This window comes from Callithrix jacchus, chromosome 8 (genome assembly GCF_049354715.1).
Source record: "Callithrix jacchus isolate 240 chromosome 8, calJac240_pri, whole genome shotgun sequence".
Taxonomy (NCBI): Eukaryota; Metazoa; Chordata; class Mammalia; order Primates; family Cebidae; genus Callithrix; species Callithrix jacchus.
In genome coordinates, this window is record NC_133509.1 from 141,065,684 (window position 1) to 141,086,521 (window position 20,838).

Consider the following 20,838-nt stretch of genomic DNA (forward strand, 5'->3'; position numbering starts at 1 on the left):
ATAGCCAGTGACCCCAGTTGGGCTCTCACCCTGCCAGACCAATCGGGCTCATTCCTCTGGCTAACATGCAGCCAGCAAGAAGGACCAGTGCCTGCCCAGGAGAGGGTTTCTTCTATTTAACTCCCATTTTACAAATGGAAGCTATTGCTTCTGCCTAAAATGCATCCATGTGTTTTTATTTTCTGTAAAAGGGAGTCACACAGAAACACCCACAAAAGCTTGCAGTGAATCTAATGGAGCTATAGGAAATCACACATGATGTCTCTCGTGGGACGGTCCTTACTTCTCACTGAAGGACATTCTGGATGGGATTCACCAGAACTTGCTGGCTTTCCATAGACATGGATCTACCTCTACGCACTTTGGGACCTTAACCTCTGAGAAGGGAAAGAAATTACAGAACCTATAGGAAATATACCTTTTATGAATCCTCTAAAAAGGAGTCCTAATAGGAATAGCCCCACCCACTTTTCCTATAACTGGCATAATTCCCAGGAACCCACTTCAAGAACCTGTGGTACTTCAAGATAATTTAAGCTTGGCATGCCAAGGAGCAGCTAGAGGAGGAAAGAAACAATCCTTCCATGTAAGTTCATTCATTCTAACATATTTATGACTCTGGAGCAGGATGGTGACAGTGGGGCAGGCTGTGCATAGATGAAGAGGGGAGCAGGGGAACTCTGCACCTTCTGTTCAATTTTGCTGTGGTCTTAAAACTACTTTTTGATACATTTTATGTAAAAAGGCTGGCGGAGACATTTTGGAATACATTTTGGCCAATTTTTAGGAATGATATTTAGTCTTAGTCATGTTACTAGCAATTGTGCTCCAAATTTTCTATGTATCTGCTTTTAAAACTTAGGTCTGCACAAACTCTCCATGGGAAATGTTCCATCAGCTGGATTGATTGTTGCCTTTACCATTCTGAGAATCTTGCACATACAGCCACCTTTGAAAGAAATATTTCCTATATAGAGTGCATGCATGTTTCTGTTACTCATGTTCCTCAATTGCTTAGCCCATTTTCTAAATAACTTTAAAGACTGTCATCCCTGTAATCTCAAATTCAGGGCCGCTGCCCCCTCCCTGGGGTTTCTGACACTCTCAGGATGTGGTTTTCACACTGTGTCTCTCACACAGTAATACACGGCCGTGTCCTCAGGTCTCAGGCTGCTCAGCTCCATGTAGGCTGTGCTCGTGGACGTGTCCGCGGTCATGGTGACTCTGCCCTGGAACTTCTGTGCGTAGTTTGTGTTACCATTACCAAGGTAGATCCCTCCCATCCACTCGAGCCCTTGTCCAGGTGCCTGTCGCACCCAGTGCATAAAGTTACTGGTGAAGGTGTATCCAGAAGCCTTGCAGGAGACCTTCACGGAGGCCCCAGGCTTCTTCACCTCAGCCCCAGACTGTACCAGCTGCACCTGGGAGTGGGCACCTGTGGAGAGGACACAGGAGTGGGTGACATCTCACTTGACTTGCCTGGTTTCTCCCTCAGCCCTGGGACTGGAAAGCCCTTTACCTGTTGCTGCTGCCACCAAGAAGAGGATCCTCCAGGTCCAGTCCATAGTGATGAGCTGTGCTCTGGGGCTTCTCCAAGGAGGGGTGTGGTTGTTGGGTGATGCTCGCAGGCACAGAGATATCTAAGTTCACCTCAGTTATTTGCATATTCATGAAGGATAATAGTTATTAGCCCAATTCCTGACCCAGTATGAGAAAGAGCAAAAAGATGACACATGGATGACACAATCGTAGAATCTGAGAATTCAAGCTGTAATCCTGTTAAAAGCCATGTGTCCCCAACACATCCCTGAGCTCTGTGTTGACAGAGCTTCCCCCACAGGGGAACAGGCTCCCGCAGGACACGCACCTCAATTTGAACCCACATTTGAGTGTCTCAGGGGCAACTTGAATCATTTCTAGACCTTGATATGTGAATGTGTTATTTTGGGAATGAGTGTGTTACTCCAAAGTGGAACTTATAAATAAGAATCTCTTCCTGACCTCCAGCTGCTTACTGTTAGGCTATCTAGCAGAGTTTGAAATCCCCATTGTAAAAGTGGGTCTCATTACAACATCCAGTTTGCAAAATATTCACAAATGAACAGGATGTTTATTTGAACATCAGCAGTCCTTGTGAAATACTTATTTTAGATATTTTTAAAGGAAGTCCCAGGACCTGAGAGGAAACCGTCCCCAGCCTCTGGTGCACCTGCTCTGGGGCAGGAGTCTGTGCTGGGTGTGTCCTGAGCGCCCCCTGCAGCCCAGCTCTCATCCTGCAAGGAGGTGACACAGTATATTCCTGCCAGTGTCTCTAGCCCAGTATAAAGTGTCTGTGCCCAGGCCCAGAATTCTCCTGTAGTGACACCATATGCTGCACACACCATCTTTTGAAATACTGAATTGGCCTCAGGAAACCCAGAAAAGACTGCAGGGTAACCCTAAGAAAAGATCTCATGCATCACCAGGGAGACCTTTCCTAGAGCTCAAGAAGCACGGAATCACTGGACACATGGTGAATCCAGAAACTCTTCAGGGTTTTGGGGGAGAGTCTGATTTCCTTTAGGATCCTGCAGTTGATTCTTACACCTGAGAATGCCTACAAGTGCAGGTGCACACACACACACACACACACACACACACAGGTTGTAGCTGATTTTTATGTTAATTGGTCCCATGTTTTTCCTATGGAGGTGTTTGAGATCCTGGTATGTTCTCATTATTAATCCTTTGCTAGATGGGTAGTAATGTCTTTTTATTTCAAACCGTGAGAGACATGATGTCACCATTCACAGGTGCATTCCTGGATATACACACAATGTCGATGGAAAAGAGTCATTTGGCAGTGTTGCCTTAGACAGCCTCTGCCTGATGTCTCTGAAAGTATGTATTTCTTAAAATAACAACGGGATGTTATTCTGTGCTCATTACTGGCATAGTGTCACTGTTTTGTGTCAAAAATGGATCCACAGTCTAATGCAATTATATTTGTTCCTATTTTGAGGGGCAGTTTTTGAGGTTTCTTCATGACCCAGAATGTTATTTTCTTTTGGAGAAAATGAGCCTAGCAGTATTTTTCAGGCTGGCCACGAAATCCTGGGCTCAAGTGATCTTCCCACATTAACATCCTGACTAGTTGAAAATATAGGCACATGGCACAGTGTCCAGCTGATTATTCTTAAATTACGCTATTTCTCATTCTGCTAAACCAAGTGTTTTATTGCTCTCCTGGAGCTGTCAGCTTTTCATTACTTACTTATAATAAAAATATATTATGTGCATAAGGAGAACTTTAAGGTAGAAATGATTCACATTTGACTGCAAATAAAGTCACACAATGTAGAGAGTTCTGTATCTCTGTTTTTATGCCCTGCCTCTTTCACTATAAAAACGTAATAACCTATGCCATGGTGCACACAAAGTTATTCATGATTCTCAGTGTGACACTCCTGCTTCAAGAGCACAACACTGTATGTGAATAGTGGACCCATATAGTCTCACTGTGCCTCTCACAGGAAGCTCCCCAGAAGTTCTGCCATATGAGTGAGTAGGGGGGAGAATCAATGGGGTCCCTGTGTTTTTGGCCTATAATGCATGGCACAGAAACTCTATCTTTTAAGTGAAGCTGGGAGGAGATAAACATCCATCACATCACAGATTGTAATTTATTCTCCACCGTAGAGATCTGACACCGTGGCCTCGACTGAGATATGGGGGAGAGGAAGCACCATCTTCTTGTCAGATCAGCTCAAGGGCAAGACTCTTTCATCCTGAGCTGACAATGAGAGAGTAATGCTCATCTCTTAAGTATAGTGAACCCTCACTGCCTTTCCTGAGACTTCATAAATGTTTTAATCTGTTTCAACTGCTATAAGAGAACTCAATAAAATGGGTGGCTCAGAAATAACATAAACATGTATTTCTGAATTCCCAAGGCAAGGAAGTTACAGATCAAGATGGTTTTGAGATTGGTATCTGGTGAAGACCCAATTAATGATTCATAGAGGGGCATCATCCTACTCTGTCCTCACATAGTGGAAGGGGAGCCAGAAAACTCTGGATTTTCACATGAGAGCACTAATCTTACTTATAAAGATGGCACCTCAACACCTCCCAAAAACACCTATTCACTTACCAAAAGCCCCACCTCCTAACACCCTCATGTTGGGTTTATTCCAACATCGATACTGTGGGGTTAATAAACATTCAATCTATAGCAGCATGTTTTATCGATCAATAACTTTCATTTACTGTGTTTTCTTAGAATAATTTGAATTGATGTTTAATGGCTGAAATTTCCATTTATTTTTACCAGATGTGGTTGTTTCAATGGAAAGCGTGGGGCTTCCTACACCATCACTCCTGTAATTAGATAACTCTATTCATCCTGTGTTTAAAGTTTCTTTAGTAGGTCCATAGTATTTTAAATATTTTTCTGCTAAGCCGACTGCCAAGATGGAGTTGATTTGTTCACCCTCTTTGATGGTATCACTGTTTGGAAATACACATTTCTAGCGATTAATGCAGTGAATTCACCTGCTTTTTATTTGGCTTCATCCAGATATATTTCTGTACATGTTAAACTAGGCAATTATTTCATATATTTTTCCATAGTCTTACACATTGAGAAAAGCCCCTCTAATGAAGTGTGTTCTCATGTACAACTTGCCCTGGTTGCCACACACAGGTCTACACTCTACAAAGCCGGGGTCACCCTCCTGCCATCTGTGGGGTTCACTCTCTGAACAGTGTTCTGCAATCCTCTGTGTATTCTGTGGTCTCCACACATCCTGGCCTGTCTGAGATCTCAGCTCCTTTTCCTCAGCTTCAGATCTCCCTGTTCCTACCTGAGCACTGTGCCTGGAAACTCTCTCAAGAAGGTGACCATGCATTCATCAGCGGGCTCCGTTTTATGCTTTCTCTCTTTCAACAATCACTGTCCTTATTACTTGATGTCAAACATTTTAAAATCATGTTTAAGAAATGTCACTGTTTTACATCCAGTGGAAAGATATATCTTGTTTCTGTTGTACAGTTTGTTTGAAAGTGATCATTTTGCAAATACATATTAGAATCAATTTTATAATGTTTGCCAATATTTATGTATATGCGTGTGTATAATACCCACGAAAATTGCAACTCTGTTCCAGGGTGTCCTGCACAATGATGAAATAATCCTGCAGAACTACCTGGAACAGACGAAAGTGAAAATCACAATTCTTTGCAGTCTGCACACATTTTCATAGGCCGTCCAATAAATTAAGAAAAACGTGCGTCCTGTATAAAAATCCGCAGCGTGTTAGCTCTGACAATGCACCTTTCTCCCTGCACATACAAGCAGAGCTATGTACCTGGGTCATGCATCTGGCTGCTGCTCTCCGATGTGCATGACATGGCTCATGCCGAAGCCCATGTCCTGTGCTCCATTCTCAGGAACAGAGTGAGCTCTGCACTCATCTGAGCCAGAGCCACTGCTTGGGGTCTTGGGGGTTTCCTGAGGGGCAGCTTTGACTTTCAGAAGACTCGGTGATATTCTGGACTTTCTTAGCACAGTACAGAAATATAGGAAATTTCCACCCAATCCTCCCTCCATCTCTCCTTCACTCACGGAGAGGTTTCCATCTTATGCCATCAGCTTTCCCAGCCTCATTTGCCCTCCACACATTTTCCCTCAAAAGAATTGATGCCCTTCTTCCACAAACGCATGCAAACTTAAACAACTCCTGGAGATTTCTGCTCGAAAGAACAATAATGCCACATATAGTTTAGCAAAATTATTATAACATGAGTCTGATCGTATTATCAAATTAAAAATATTAAGTATTCATATTAATATTGCATTGATTAATGTTAGCATTAAAATATTAATCAGTGTAAAATATAAAATATTAATCATGGTAATAATCGGTTTTGACTGTCACCTGGACTGGAACATAATGCCAGTCATTCAATCAAACACGGATTCAGGTGTTGCTCTGACGGTACAGTACAGGCGTTATTAAAGCCTGTCATCACTTTTCTGCAGGTCAGGAAGATTGTCCTGGATGAATTTGGTTGGTCTGATTTAATCCAAGAAAAGAGAAGATAATGGAACCCTATGACATGGCTGTGGAACTTCTCAGGAATTCCAGCCTGTCTTTTCTGATGGTCGGCTCCATTGTCTTTGGCTGTGCCTAGCCAGACCTCACAACTGCTTTCACACAGACCCCACCGCGCAACAAAGTGTCTATCCTCAGCTCTCTCTCGAGTCACAGGTGAGGGGGGCTCCGCAACAGGGTGAGCAGCAGAGGATCGGCTGCACATCAATATCCCATTAGAAGAAATGACTATCAGTGTCCACTTGCATTTCCCAAATGCGTCCATGCATAGAAGACGGCAGGGGCGTCAAGGCAATGGGGGATAAGAAAGACCCCTCAGCCTTCCAGGTTCTGCAAGAGCCACAGCCTGAGCCACCCCGATTTCCAGGTAATATGTCTGAGACCTGCGGTTTAGACCACAGGAAGCCCACACCATTTTCAGAAAAAAGAAGGAGAAAAGGGAAGTGTAAGAATGAAGCCTGGAGGAAAGGAAAATGGAGCAGCAGAGAAAGGGACAGATGGACTAGTCCTGAGCCAGACGTTCAGCTTTAGAGGACAGTGAGGTTCCTCTGAAAAATGTCAGGGTTGTAAGGACTCTGGGCCTGGATGAGCCTCCCTCTTTGTCCCAATCTGAATCCCAAAGCCTGTTCCAATCAGAGATTCCCACGGAGATGTCTGCCCTGAGTCCGAGTGGAAAACTCTCCCCAGCTTCTCCTGGGCTTCCTCGGGACTCTGATTCTGGTGGCCAGGGGAGGGCCATTTCTGTGCCCAGGGTGACACTCGGGCTTCTGTGGAGGTGAGGATGTGTCCTCCTGCTAAAATAAACACCGGGGGGAAAGGTTTCACATTCAGAGACATTAAATGTTAGTACAGAATCATAAATCTGAAAGGTTCTCTGAGGAAACCTGATGAGGAGGCAGCCCCAGACCATGACATGAAGCCAGCCCTCAGCAGCACCTGCACCTGCCCCGAGACAGCCCCGTGTACAGCGCCCGGGCGCCCCCTGGTGGTGGCGGGGTCCCCTGCAGGAGGTTTGTGTCCGGCTCACACTGACTTCCCCTCACTGTGTCTCTCGCACAGTAATACACGGCCGTGTCCTCGGCTCTCAGGCTGTTCATCTGCAGATACAGCGAGTTCTTGGCGTTGTCTCTGGAGATGGTGAATCGGCCCTTCACGGAGTCTGCGTAGTATGTGCTACCACCATCATATCTAATGTATGAAACCCACTCCAGCCCCTTCCCTGGAGCCTGGGGGACCCAATTCATGCCATAGCTGCTGAAGGTGAATCCAGAGGCTGCACAGGAGAGTCTCAGGGACCCCCCGGGCTGAACCAAGCCTCCCCCAGACTCCACCAGCTGCACTTCACACTGGACACCTGCAAACACAGAGACACCCTGGTCAGAAACTGCCAAAAATATCCACCGTTTATCTCACTCTTATCACTCACACTGAATTTCAACAGTTCTCCATGAATTACCTTTTAAAATAGCAACAAGGAAAACCCAGCTCAGCTCAGTCTTCATGGTGAATGCCCTGTGTGCCTCCTGATCAGCAAGCAGAAGCACCTGGGAATCCTGGGCTGGGCTCCTCTCCCAGAGCTGCAGGGTCAGGGCTGCGCTGATTTTCATCAGCAGAGGGAGGGCCCTATTTGCATGTCTCCAGCTATATAGCAAGCTGTGGGGTGAGACACGTAAAGAGAAAGCAGGGCCCTGAGCAGATGAGGGTGTCCTGAGAAAAACTGGTGGCAAAACCAGGGTTTGAGAAAATGCGCTTATTATTAAATTGTACTGTGATAGAAACTTTGCACTGATCACCTTATTTCAGTGTTATCTATGCGGGTAAATTATGTTCCACAGGAGTCAATGTTCTCTATTTACAGATGTGAAAGTAAGCCCACACATGGACGGGCTTCGTATGTATCTCAGGGTTCATGTCTGGGATGAGCGAGTGCTGGTATCTGGGCCTGCGCTTCTCACCACCGGCCCTGACTCCTCCCTCAGCCAACTCCAGGGCAGAGCTGCACATGCCTAGTGTGGTTTGCAGAAGATGCTGCTTGATCAGAATAGATGTGATTTTGCTGTATTCTCCTGTTTACCTAAAACTATGACGAGAACTAGGATTCAGATAGATCTCTGAAAATGAACATACTGGCATCTATCTTTCTGCCACTCCTACCTTGTCTGATACTCAACTTGTTTCATTGTTATAAATTTTATAGGGTTTGATTGACAGATTATACACTTTACAGATTTAAAGTATAAAATTGATAATCATGACATAACTATTACCATTATCAAGAAAGTGGACAAGTTAAATCACCTCAACTTTTCTTCTCTCCTTCTACATTTTCTTATCCTTTCTCTTTCCCTTCTTCCAACATATTCACAGACAACTACTAATTTTCTTTTTTTGTGTGCTTTTTTTATACTTTAAGTTCTGTGGTACATGTGCAGATTATGCAGGATTTTTATCTAAGTATACACATACCACAGTAGTTTGCTGCATCCATCCCCCTGTCATCTACATTAGTTATTTCTCCTGATATTATTCCCTCCCCAATACGCCCACCTCCTGTTTCCCCACCCTCCAGTCCCCCATCCCCTTCCTGTGTCCATATGTTCTCATTGTTCAACACTCACTTATGAGTGAGGACATGCAGTGTTTGGTTTTCTGTTCTTGTGTCAGTTTGCTGACAATGATTGTTTCAAGTTTCATCCATGTCCCTGCAAAGTACATGAACTCATCCTTTTCTATGGGTGCATAGTATTCCATGTTGTATATGTGCCACATTTTCTTTATTCAGTCTATCATTGATGGGCATTTAGGTTGGTTCCAAGTCTTTGCTATTGTAAAAAGTGTCGCAATGAACATACATATGCATTTGTCTTTATAGTAGAATGATTTATAATCCTTTGGGTGTATACCCAGTAATGGCATTGCTGGGTCAAATAGTATTTCTATTTCTAGATCCTTGAGGAATTGCCACACTGTCTTCCACAATGTTGAACTAATATACACTCCCACCAACAGTCTGAAAGTGTTCCTATTTCTCCACATCCTCTTTGGCGTCTGTTGTCTCCAGAATTTTTAATGATTGCCATTCTACCTGGTGTGAGATGGTATCTCAATGTGGTTTTGATGTGCATTTCTCTAATGACCAGTGACGATGAGCATTTTTTTTATGTTTCTTGGCCTCATAGGTGTCTTATTTTGTAAAGTGTCTGTTCATATCCTTTGCCCACTTTTGAATGGGTTTGTTTTTTTTCTGTAAATCTGTTTTAGTTCTTTGTAGATTCTGGATATCAGCCCTTTGTCAGATAGGTAGATTGCAAAAATCTTTCCCATTTTTTGGGTTGCTGCTTTCCTCTAATGATTGTTTCCTTTGCTATACAGAAGCTCTGGAGTTTAATTGGATCCCATTTGTCTATTTTGGCTTTTGTTGCCATTGCTTTTGGGGTTTATACTCACTGTCCTACCAGACTCACACAATGAACCTGATAACTCGTTTGGAATTGTGGAGACCACTCAGTTTCTGCACCTCTCTCGCTGGGAGCTACTTTCTGGAACTGCCTCTTATTCAGCCATCTTGGGATCGACCATTCCCTTTCTTTATAATTGGAACACTCACAAAAATCTTCCCTTCCCAAAGTGTCTCTCTGAAAGAATATGAGAGTCCACACTTCTGAAATGTGTCCAAGCCAACTGTCTTGTCTTATCCCCACTACAGAACTAAGAAATTACTCTGCAGGGGAAATCCACCAACACACGTACCATAAAGGCACTGCTGCAACCTATCAGGAACAGAGATGGGAACAGAGTTCCCCACCAATGTTGTACTGGGAATCGGTTCCCCCATTTCTTATGGGATCAGAGCCTTAGTCTGCAGGGCAGGGCAGTAGATCAGGAAGGTGATGACACAGGTGGAGAACACTGGAGCTGTGGGAGAAAACACCTCGGGGAAACAGGGAGACTCTACCCCAGGGGAAGGGGAAGAAAACACAGGCCAGCATGTCATCTAGAGAAGGGTCAGGAACAATCGCAAGCTCAGGCCCAGACACAGGGTCACAAAGCCTTCTTAGGAATATGGACCAAGGAATATGGACCTAGAAATATAGAGCCTTTGGTCTAATGCCTTGCACTGATTTAGAAACTGTCAGTAAATAAAACAAGTGCATGAACCTGAGGGAGCTGAAAGAGATTGTCTGGAGGACAGAACACGGTGAAGAGACAAAGTCAGGTAGAAAAGACAAGGAAGATGCCATTGGAAGATCTGTAGTCTCTGGTGGACATAGAATAACAGACTTCAATTAGTTCTGAAAATTTTATGTCAGTCTTTAGTAATTTTATGTAATAAAACAGTCAGCCTCATCAATGGAATCTTTTTATGCCCATAAGGGATGAGTGTCTATGTGAGCATGTGGTGAAGTTCTAGTCATGAGGACAGGGGAGATGGTCTGTTGAGGTGTTCCTGGTCCTTCAGAGGAGAGTGGAAAATATGTCTCTTCCCCACGTGCAGCCAATATTTAATACATGTATGTGACCCCTGGGATACTGTCACCATTCACTGCATGATGGGGGTCACCTGGGAAGAGAAGCTGACTTCTGGATATCAGTGTGGAAAGTTGAGAAATGAAACTGCCTGAACACATAAGTTGTCAAATTATTCAATCTCGGAGGCTCTCACATCAAGCTTCTTGGATTGGCATAGTGGGCTGATACTGTCTACAGCCTCGCCCGGCCTCCTATGCACTTTTCTGCCTCCTGCCTCTTCCCCAGACTCCACCACCTGCACTTCACCCTAGACACCTACAAATATAGAGACATTTTGGTAAGAAACTGTTGCATATAATCATGTTTTTTCACTCATATCCACTCACACTCAATATCTCTAGTTCTCCATTATTGGCTTTTTAAAATACCAACAAGGAAAAGCCAGCCCATCCCTAACTCTATGGTGAGCCATCTGTGTTCAGAGCTGATCATCAAATCAAAATTCCTGGTAATTCTGACTGGGGCTCTTCTCCAGAGCTGTAGGGTCAGGGCTGGGCTGGTTTTCATCAGGATGGGGAGGGTCTTATTTGTGTCTCGTCCTCTGTAGCAAACTCTGAGGAGAGAGCGAAGCCCAGAGCAGACGTGAGACTCCTGGAGGAGTGTAGCGGTGATGGCAGCATTCGGGAAACATAATTTCTCATTATGTGATTTTCCCATTAAAATTACTAAGCAATTATTTTATTTCTATTTTACATACTTGTAAAAATAGAAGTATAACTGTATTGATCAGCTTTAAGAGATATGAAGGTAGAAATAGAAAACAATAAAAAGGAGGAGACTCCAACACCTCATCCTCAATAATGTATAGAACATCCACAAAACATTCTTAGGAAGCCAGTGGGTTTACCCAACGCTATTGAACAACCTGACCTAATAGACATCTACAGAACCTTCCAACCAAGGGCAGCGTAATATACATGCATCCCAAGCACACAGTAAATATTCTTCATGATGGATGTATGTTAAATAAAAAATAAATTTCAAAATTAAAAGAATAATAATGCCAACTATTCTCTAACTTTTTCAAAAATTGGTGAGGCTCCAACGTTCTCAACTCTCTCTAAAAGGCTACAATAACCATATTACCAGTAATAGACAATGGCAAAAGAAGAAAGTTACACTTCAAATATTCCTAGTATACATAAATAAACTACTCCCAGTAATAGTCAACTAAGTTCTAGAGGACTTTAAAAGGATCATACACCGACTGGGTGCAGTGAGTTACACCTGTAATGCCAGCACTTTGGGGGGGCGAGGTGATGAACCACCTGAGGTCAGACATTTACGACCAGCATGGCCAAAATCTTAAACCTCATCTCTACTAAAAATACAAAAGTAGCCGGGTGTGGTGGCACATGCCTGTAATCCCAGCTATTTTGGAGGTTGAGGCAGGAGAATCACTTGAGCCTGGGGGGCGGAGGGTGCAGAGAGCCAAGATTGCACCACTGTCCTCCAGCCTGCACGACAGAGCAAGACTCCGTCTCCAAAAAAAAAAGAGGGAGTTATACACCATAGCAAACTAAAATTTATTTTTGAGATGCACGGATGACTCAACATCCTCAAGTTAATACATTTGGTGTGCTTAACTAAGATAATAAAGAAAAAAATTTCCATTAATTTCTCACTAGACACAGAAAATAACATTTAAAAATCAAGATTTCATAATAAAAACTCTAAAAAGTAGGAACAAATGTATATAATCTGTATATAATAAACGTCATTATGAAAAGCCATATCTGTTATCATACTTAATTAATTAGCAAAATGTTAAAATATTTTGCTAGAGTATCTGTAACAAGGCAAGATCTACTGGAAGGCATTTTACTTCCAGATTTCCAAAGTAATTACAAAGGTAGAGTAATAAAAACAAGATGGGATAGGCAGAAATATATATTGAGAGTTCAGACATAAACTGGTACACTCAGGACAATCTGATTTTCAGCATGAGAATCAACAATATACAACAGATAAACCAAAGTCTCTCCATAAGAGGGTGCTGGCAAAACTGGATTTACACATGCAAAGAGTTAAGAATTTTAGGTTATAATAAACACAAAAATAAACTCTAAGTGGGCTAAATTGTTAAATGCATGACCTGCAGTTGTACAATTTCCCTCACCCAGAAATAATGTTAACAGAGATTTCCTATATTTCACATTAAAGGCACAGACAACAAGAGCAGATTTGAACAATGGGTCTTCCAGCAGCCACTATATCTTCCCACTGATGTCTTCAGCTTCCTCTTTTCTGCCCCTCCCAGCAGACGAGGCTACTATTCCTGAGGAAATGAGAGGAGGTGGGAGATGAGGCTGTCATTCCTGAAAGAATGGACAGAGCTTTGGAGCTTTTCTTTCTTCTATCTTGATCCTTACAAAAAAAGGTAGAGATAATATTAGGAAGCACAGAATTCTAAATGTGAGAGATTCACTACAGAAACTGTAAGAAGATGAAGTCCCACATCCTGACAAAAAATCAGCCTCCATCTGCACCTGCCTCAGCGGTTGACTCTGATCAGTGGCTCCTGAGCGCCCCCTGCAGCTGATTCCCCCCAGTGTTCCTGCAGGAGGTTTGTGTCCGGGCTCACACTGACTTCCCCTCACTGTGTCTCTCGCACAGTAATACACGGCCGTGTCCTCGGCTCTCAGGCTGTTCATCTGCAGATACAGCGAGTTCTTGGCGTTGTCTCTGGAGATGGTGAATCGGCCCTTCACGGAGTCTGCGTAGTATGTGCTACCCCCATCAGTATTGATAGCTGAGACCCACTCCAGCCCCTTCCCCGGAGCCTGGCGGACCCAATTCATCCAGTAGTTACTGAAGGTGAATCCAGAGGCTGCACAGGAGAGTCTCAGGGACCCCCCGGGCTGAACCAAGCCTCCCCCAGACTCCACCAGCTGCACCTCACACTGGACACCTGCAAACAAAAAGAAACCCTGGTCAGAAAGTGCCATAAATATCCATCGTTTATCTCACTCTTATCACTCACACTCAATTTCAGTAGTTCTCCATGAATTACCTTTTAAAATAGCAACAACGAAAACCCAGCTCAGCACAAACTCCATGGTGAATTCAGTCTCTGTGTTCTGTGCTGATCACCAAATGCAAAACCTGAAAATCCCAGGGCTGGGCTTCTCTCCCAGAGCGGCAGGGTCAGGGCTGGGCTGGTTTTCATCAGCAGAGGGAGGGCTCTATTTGCATGTCTCGTGCTATATAGCAAGATCTGTGGTGAGAGGCGTGAGGAGAGAGCAGGCTCAGAGCACAGGACAGTGTCCTAGGGGAAATTTGTGATATTGATAGTATTGGAAATTGTGGTTTCTTATTGTAAGTTTGTTCTGTGATAAACCCTTAAAACCTATGAAACTTATATATTTTAATTTCTATTTTAAAACAGTTTTATTGAGGTACAATAAATCTATATAAACCACATATATTTAAAGTTGTCACCAATCATCTTTTAGGTTTACATATGCAGAGAAAACATGGTATGTGGTATCAATGTTATTTTCATGTTACAGGTGAAAAATTACCAGGAAAAGCACAGGTGGGTTGTATAACGTTCCCAGAGCTCACATTTGGTCAGAGTGCACCTGTGTACCTGGGCCTGTGCTTCTCACCACTGGACCCGACTTCTCCCTGAACCAAGCACAACACACAGTGGGTGGCACCTAGTGAGGTTTGCAGAACCTTTTCTCTGTAATGAGAACATGGTGTAATGTGTACTCACTGCTGTGACTACCTAACAAATGTAAAAAAAAAGCGCATTTTCTACAGTTGTATTTTCTCGAGTGTTATACATATATTTAATGGTGCATATATTGTCACCAATCTTTAACAAATTACCCATCCGCTTATTGGCAATACCTTATTGAGGCATTATTGCTTCATAATAAATATTGCATAGTTAGTGTGTGCAGTTGAATAAGCACTGAAGCCGAGCCTGGTGGTGCACACCTGTGGTCCCAGCTATGCAGGGAAGAGGGAGGAGGACTGCTGCAGACCCAGGGTCTGAGGGTGCAGAGAGCTGTGATCTCACCACTGAGCTCCCGCCTGGATGACAAGGCAAGACCATGTCTCTGAAGGAAAACACGTCATTTCACACGTGCTCACGTGTGCAGCCCATATAACAATCAAGATAACAATGAACTACACTTAAAAACTTTCGTCTCTTCCTCTGATTCCCGCCTCCCAGTCATTTCCCTCTTATTATACTGAGACAAACTTTCATCTTTGTTACTTTAGATCTTTTTTTCAAGATTTGATAAAGTGAAATCTTGTAGCTTCAATTTCATTTCTGTGGCTTCTTCCTCAGCCTAATTACATGTGAGTCAGTAATTTGGTTGTGTATAAAAAAAAAGTGTCGATCCTAATGAGGAGAAGCATTGCAGTTAATGACAGCACCCCTATTATTTATAAGGCACCATAATATTTGTGTTATTTCTTGTTTTTAGTATTAAAAATAAAGTTTATACTCAGCACGGATATATAGGCATCCAAGAAAAGTATGTTATTTTACAACCGATCTTACTGAGCTGCAAATTGGCGTGTTTTCTTTAGTACATCAGATTATTGATGTTATAGGACAAACAAGAGACCTTACATCTTGAGAAACTCAGTGATTTACAAAACAAACAGGGAGAGAATATGACCGTATGTAGGGCAGAGGCCAGCAAATGTCATATAAGATAAAACAAGATTAAACTGGACATTTTCTTTAAATTATTTAAAATTTAGTGCAGTGAAGTTATTGTTTAAATTGTCAGAGCACGCACAACTGAGGGATTCCTACTGCTACTGAAACCTTTTCTGCCAGCATTGAGGATACGTCACAGAAATCTCCACCGTCTACCTCCCGAGATGCTTCTGTGCGGGAAAACGGAAGAGCAGCTGTGGCTGAAATGCATCCAGACCCACCTCCCCTGCCACCACTGCATTACCAAAGCTCTCACCTGCAGGGGCAAAGACGCTAACACCTCTGTGTTGCTGGCACTGGAGGAACTCATAGAAACTGGGATAGAAGAAAGAAAAGCTCCAAAGCTCTGTCCATTCTCTTAGGAACGACAGCCTCATCTCCCACCTCCTGTCATTTCTTCAGAAATAGCAGCCTCGTCTGCTGGGAGGGGCAGAAAAGAGAAAGCTGAAGACATCAGTGGGAAGACTTAGCAGCTGCTGGAAAATCTGGGGGAACTAAAAACACCAACCAAGGAGAGAGTCTCCCTAGGAAAGGAAGGAAGGCACAGGGATCAGCATTGCACCTGAAGGAGGGGCAGGGATACTTGGAAGGACACACCCTGAGCCAGGACTGTGATGTCAGCCCGGAGTGTGCCCCCTCAGAAAAGCAGAGAGTGCCCGTTCGGTGCAACCCTTCCCACCTCATTGTCAAAACTCAGGTCCACTTACCTCTGGCATGACCTGGGGGATATGAAAGACAGAGCCTCTCTGTTTAGCACAGGATTAAGGCCCAAAGCCAAGCAGGAAATAAAATTCAGGTGCCACTGGAGGAATCTGAGTGTCTGGTGTCTGCAGAGAAAACACATTTCAGTTCTGGCTGCCCCTGGGACAATGACTTTCAAATGTATCCCTGATTAGCTTCACATAATTTTCTACAATAAATGCCTAGATAAGATAGGGTGTGATCATCTACAAAAATTGCAAAAATCATAAAACAAATAATTAGAGGACATAAGGAATCTGAGAGAAGTATCTGGGGAACATTAATTTTGAAATAAATTGCCTAAGTACTTTTAAACATTTACACTTGATTCCTCAGTCTATACATAACTCTGTCAGGAATTGCCAACATGTGTTTAATTTTACTCATACTTTATTAATATCATGCTTGTGAATATATAAAAGACCACAGAGTAGCTTTTCTTAGAAGTATTGATAAAAGTCCGACTTTGCAAAATACTTAGAGAGATTTATTCTGAGCCAAATGTGAGGACCAGGCCCTGCGACACAGCCCCAGAAGATCCTGAGTAGCTTATAGGAACCTGTCCTAGTCGGGGGTATCGGAAATTATTTGCTGAGGTAACCACATTGAAGTGGAGACTTGAAAGATGCCAGATTCCTCTCTGAAAACCTTTTCTCTTGACACGAGAAGTAAACTTACCAGAAACAAATGCTAGCATTTCTTCTGTGTTCAAAATTGCCACCCATTGGGAATATAATTAAACGTGGGGGGCTTATCTTTACAAACAAATAGTCCAGTAGATTTCTAAAATCCATTACAAACCCAATAATTCTGATTCATTTGCAGATTATGTAGAACATCCCACCTAATAGGAATCTGCAGTTAACTGGATTCCCCTGCATTGGGGTTTTGTAATGTTTAATTTATGTAGATACAGAATACCACAAAACCTGTAAGGGGTACATGTGATATTTTGGTAAAAGATTATTATGTGTATTGATCAAATCTGGATAACTGGAATATGCTTCAACTCAATAATCAATTATTTCTTTGTGTTAAGAACATTCTAAATCTTGTTTTCTACTTTTCCTGAAATATACACTAAAATATTAACAGTAGTTGTCTATGTGCCATTTCAGAATTTCCACCAGGAAGGAGTGAAAGTTCCTGGGAGTTTTTCAGCTTTCTCATCACCATTTGGTGTTTTCTATACTGTGTGTTTTACCCATCCTAATAGGCTAGTAGTATTTTTTGAATCTGTCTCAATAAATAACATGGTTTTTGTATTTAGTTTTGCTTACATAATGAATAACATTTACTGATTTGCATATGTTGAACCAACCTTGCATCCCAGGAGCAAAGCCTACTTGATCATGGTGGATTAGCTTTTCGATGTGCTGCTGTGTTCAGTTTGTCAGTATTTCATTGAGCATTTTTCCATCAGGAATACTGGCTTAAAGTTACCTTTTCTTTTTTTTTAATCGAGTCTTTGTCAGGGTTTGTTATCCATACTGTTCTCATAGAATAATTCAGGGAGTGGTCCTTCCTCCTCAGGTTTTGGGAATAGTTTCAGTAGGATTGGTGCAACTCTTATTTATAAATCTGAAAAAAAAGTGGCTGTGAATCTTTCTGGTCCTTGGCTTTTTCTGGTTGCTACCACCTGTCTATCTTGATGTCTGACCCCCACCTGAGCCGGTAATAATCACATTGAATTTAGATAAAGCTGAATCCAATCCAATGTTTATTGTAGTTCTTAACAACTTTACTGGCTCACTTAACTTCGGGAACATTTCTTCACCAAAAACAGTTTCGCTGCCAATAATATTTAAGAATTTCTGTTGGAAAATTTTTCATGTGATTTAGTGATGCAGTTTATTTTAAAACAACGTTGACTTCTCCACATGCATAATGATCATTCCTACTATTGTTGAACCGGCCAGCAACCCTCTATTCCTGCTGCTTCCCTCTGCATACCTGACTGTGTACAAGACCTCCCTGGACCTCAGTTCTCTATTGTAGAGGGAAGCTTTGAGAAATGTCGGATCTACTCAGTGCTCAAAATAGTAAATGCTAATGGAAGCTCCTTTTCCCATTGACATGCTAGGCATGTATTCCAGAGGCTGCCTTTATCTCCAGAGCCTCAATTAATGTTACTTCCAATGAATTTTGTGTTATTTTAAACATAATTATAATAGACAAATAATAATTGTAAATGTTCATGAGTCACACAGTGATGTTTTGATACATATAATGTATAGGGGCCAGATTAGGATAATTAGCATATTCATCACACAATCCTTTTCTTCTTATTGAGAATACTAACATACTTCTTCTAACTCTTTGAAACTCCATATTTATTGTTAACTATATTCATCCCACAGTGGTAAATGACATTATAATCTGTTCCTTCCATCTAACTCTAATGTTGCATTCTACAACAAATCTCTGCCTATCTCCCCCTTTCCACTACCCTTCCCAGCCTCCAGAATCCTCTGTTCTACTCTTTACTTCTAGGAGATCTTTTTTTGTTTTTTTGGGGACGGAGTTTCGCTCTTGTTACCCAGGCTGAAGTGCAATGGCGTGATCTCGGCTCACCTCAACCTTCGCCTCCTGGGTTCAGGCAATTCTCCTGCCTCAGCCTGCTAAGTAGCTGGGATTACAGGCATGCACCACCATGCCCAGCTAATTTTTTGTATTTTTAGTAGAGACCGAGTTTCACCATGTTGACCAGGATGGTCTCAATCTCTTGACCTCATGATCCACCCGCCACAGCCTCCCAAAGTGCTTGGATTACAGCTGTAAGCCAACGCGCCTGGCCTCTTGGAGATCTTTTTATTCTTTCTTTGTTTTTTGCTTCCACAAATGAGTGAAAAAACAAGGTGTATTACTTTCTGCTCCGGGCTTACTTCATTTAACATAGTGTCTTCCATTTCCGTCCTCATTGCCACAAATAACAGGATTTCATTTCTTATGGATGACTAGTATTCATCATGTATCTGCACCGCATTATCTTGAACCATTCATCTCTTGTCCAGCACCAGGGTTGATTTCATATCTTGGCTATTGTGAAAGATCCTGCCATATACATTGGTGTGCAGAAATCTGTGACATAATAATAATGATTTTCATTTATTTGGGTAAATTTGCACAACTGGAATTGCAGGATCATAAGTTAGTTTCATTTGTAGTTTTTTGAGCTACCGCCACACTGCTCTCCATAGTGACTGTACTAATTTACATTCTCCCCAACAATGCATAACAGTTTTTTTTCTCTGAATCCTTACTAGCATTTGTTAGGATTTTTCTTTCTTTTCTGACAACAGCCATTTAAAGTGAGGTGAGATGATATCTCCTATCATTCTGCAGGTTGTTTTCTCACCATGTTGATTATTTCTGTTTCTGTGCAGAAGCTCTTTAGTTCAATTAAATCCCATTTGTCTATTTTTGTTTTCCTTGTATTTGCTTTTGAAGTCTTAGTCATATTTTATTTGCCTAGGCCAATGTCCTGAGAATTTTCTCCTACATTTTCTACAAGTACTTTTACAGTTTCTCTTTATAAATTTAAATATTGAATTCACAGTCAGTCAATTTTTGTCTGTGCTGAGATAGAGGTCTGGTTTTATTCTTCTACATGTGGCTATCCAATTGTCCCAGCACCGGTTATTGAGCAGAGGGTTGTTTCTCCAGTACTGTGCTGTGTTTCCGAGTATATCTGTGTAGTTTTATTTGAAGTCAGGCAATGTGGTGCTTCCAGCTTTGTTCCTTTTTCTTAGGATTCCTTTTGCTATTCAGGGTTTTTTTTTTTCTGATTCCATATATATTTTAGGATTTCTTAAAAAACATGTAGGCAATTATATTGGTTACTCGATAAAAATGCATTGCATATGCATATTCCTTTGGGCACTGTATTAGTCTATTTTGCATTGCTATAAATCAATACCTCAGACAAAATTATTTAAAAAATTAAGAGGCTTATTTGGCTTATGGTTCTGCAGGCTCTATGAGAAGCATGGCCCCAGCATCTGCTCCTTGTGAGGGCCTCAGGAAGCTTACAATCCTGATGGAAGGCAAAGGGGAAGCAAGGTGTGTCACATGGTGAGGGGGGCACAGAAGAGTGGTGGAGGGTTGGCAGACTGTTTTCAACAAGAAGATATCACAGTAGTTAATATAGAAATAATTCACTAATTACCATGAGGTAGATACCAAGCCATCCCTGACGAATGTCTCCGTATGACGCAAAAACTCCTAGTGGGCCCCACCTCAAATATTGTAGATTACATTTCACCATGAGATTTGGAGGGGACAATCATCTAAACTATATCATTTTACTGCTATATGCTATCATCTCAAGTCCTTCTTAGATTGCAAAATCATCTTTTTAAAAAGCAGTTCTCAAAACCTTAACCTGCTCAACCTCCAACTGAAAATTCCAAAGTGTGGTCTGAGTCTTAAGGCAATTTCCTCCAGCTGTGAGCTGGCAAAATGTTTTAAAGAGCCATTTACTTTCAAGGTGCAATATTGCCACAGGCATTGGGTAAATATTGTCAATAAAAAAGGAATAAATTGGGGAAAGGCAGGGTCAACAGGCCCCTCACACAACTAAAGCCTAGCAGGACAGATATTAAATCTTGAAGCCACAAAATAATCTATCTTGACTTTATGTACTTCAATCAGGGCACAGGGGGAGATGGGGAATCCTAAAAATCTCAGGCATCTCATCCCTACAGCTGGGCACAGCCCATGGGGCCACTTTCACAGGCCAGAGTAAAATGCCAGGAATTGCTCCAGGCTAAGAGTGCAAGCTGC

At 42.3% G+C, this 20,838-nt stretch overlaps 1 protein-coding gene and 2 pseudogenes across 1 annotated transcript; all 3 read right to left on the reverse strand.

The window, feature by feature from the left end:
- Nucleotides 1–1,026: 1,026 nt before the first annotated feature.
- Nucleotides 1,027–1,617, reverse strand: LOC144577244 (immunoglobulin heavy variable 1-3 pseudogene; annotated as a pseudogene).
- Nucleotides 1,618–5,353: 3,736 nt separating this feature from the next.
- Nucleotides 5,354–7,714, reverse strand: LOC144577245 (uncharacterized). The gene is made up of 3 exons (XM_078333190.1): nucleotides 7,552–7,714; nucleotides 7,038–7,449; nucleotides 5,354–5,540 (listed from the first exon to the last, which is right to left on the reverse strand). The coding sequence occupies exons 1-3, from the start codon at nucleotides 7,700–7,702 to the stop codon at nucleotides 5,354–5,356; spliced, it is 750 nt and encodes a 249-aa protein (XP_078189316.1). The 5' UTR covers nucleotides 7,703–7,714.
- Nucleotides 7,715–9,933: 2,219 nt separating this feature from the next.
- Nucleotides 9,934–13,765, reverse strand: LOC144577246 (immunoglobulin heavy variable 3-74 pseudogene; annotated as a pseudogene).
- Between the last annotated feature and the right edge of the window lie 7,073 nt (nucleotides 13,766–20,838).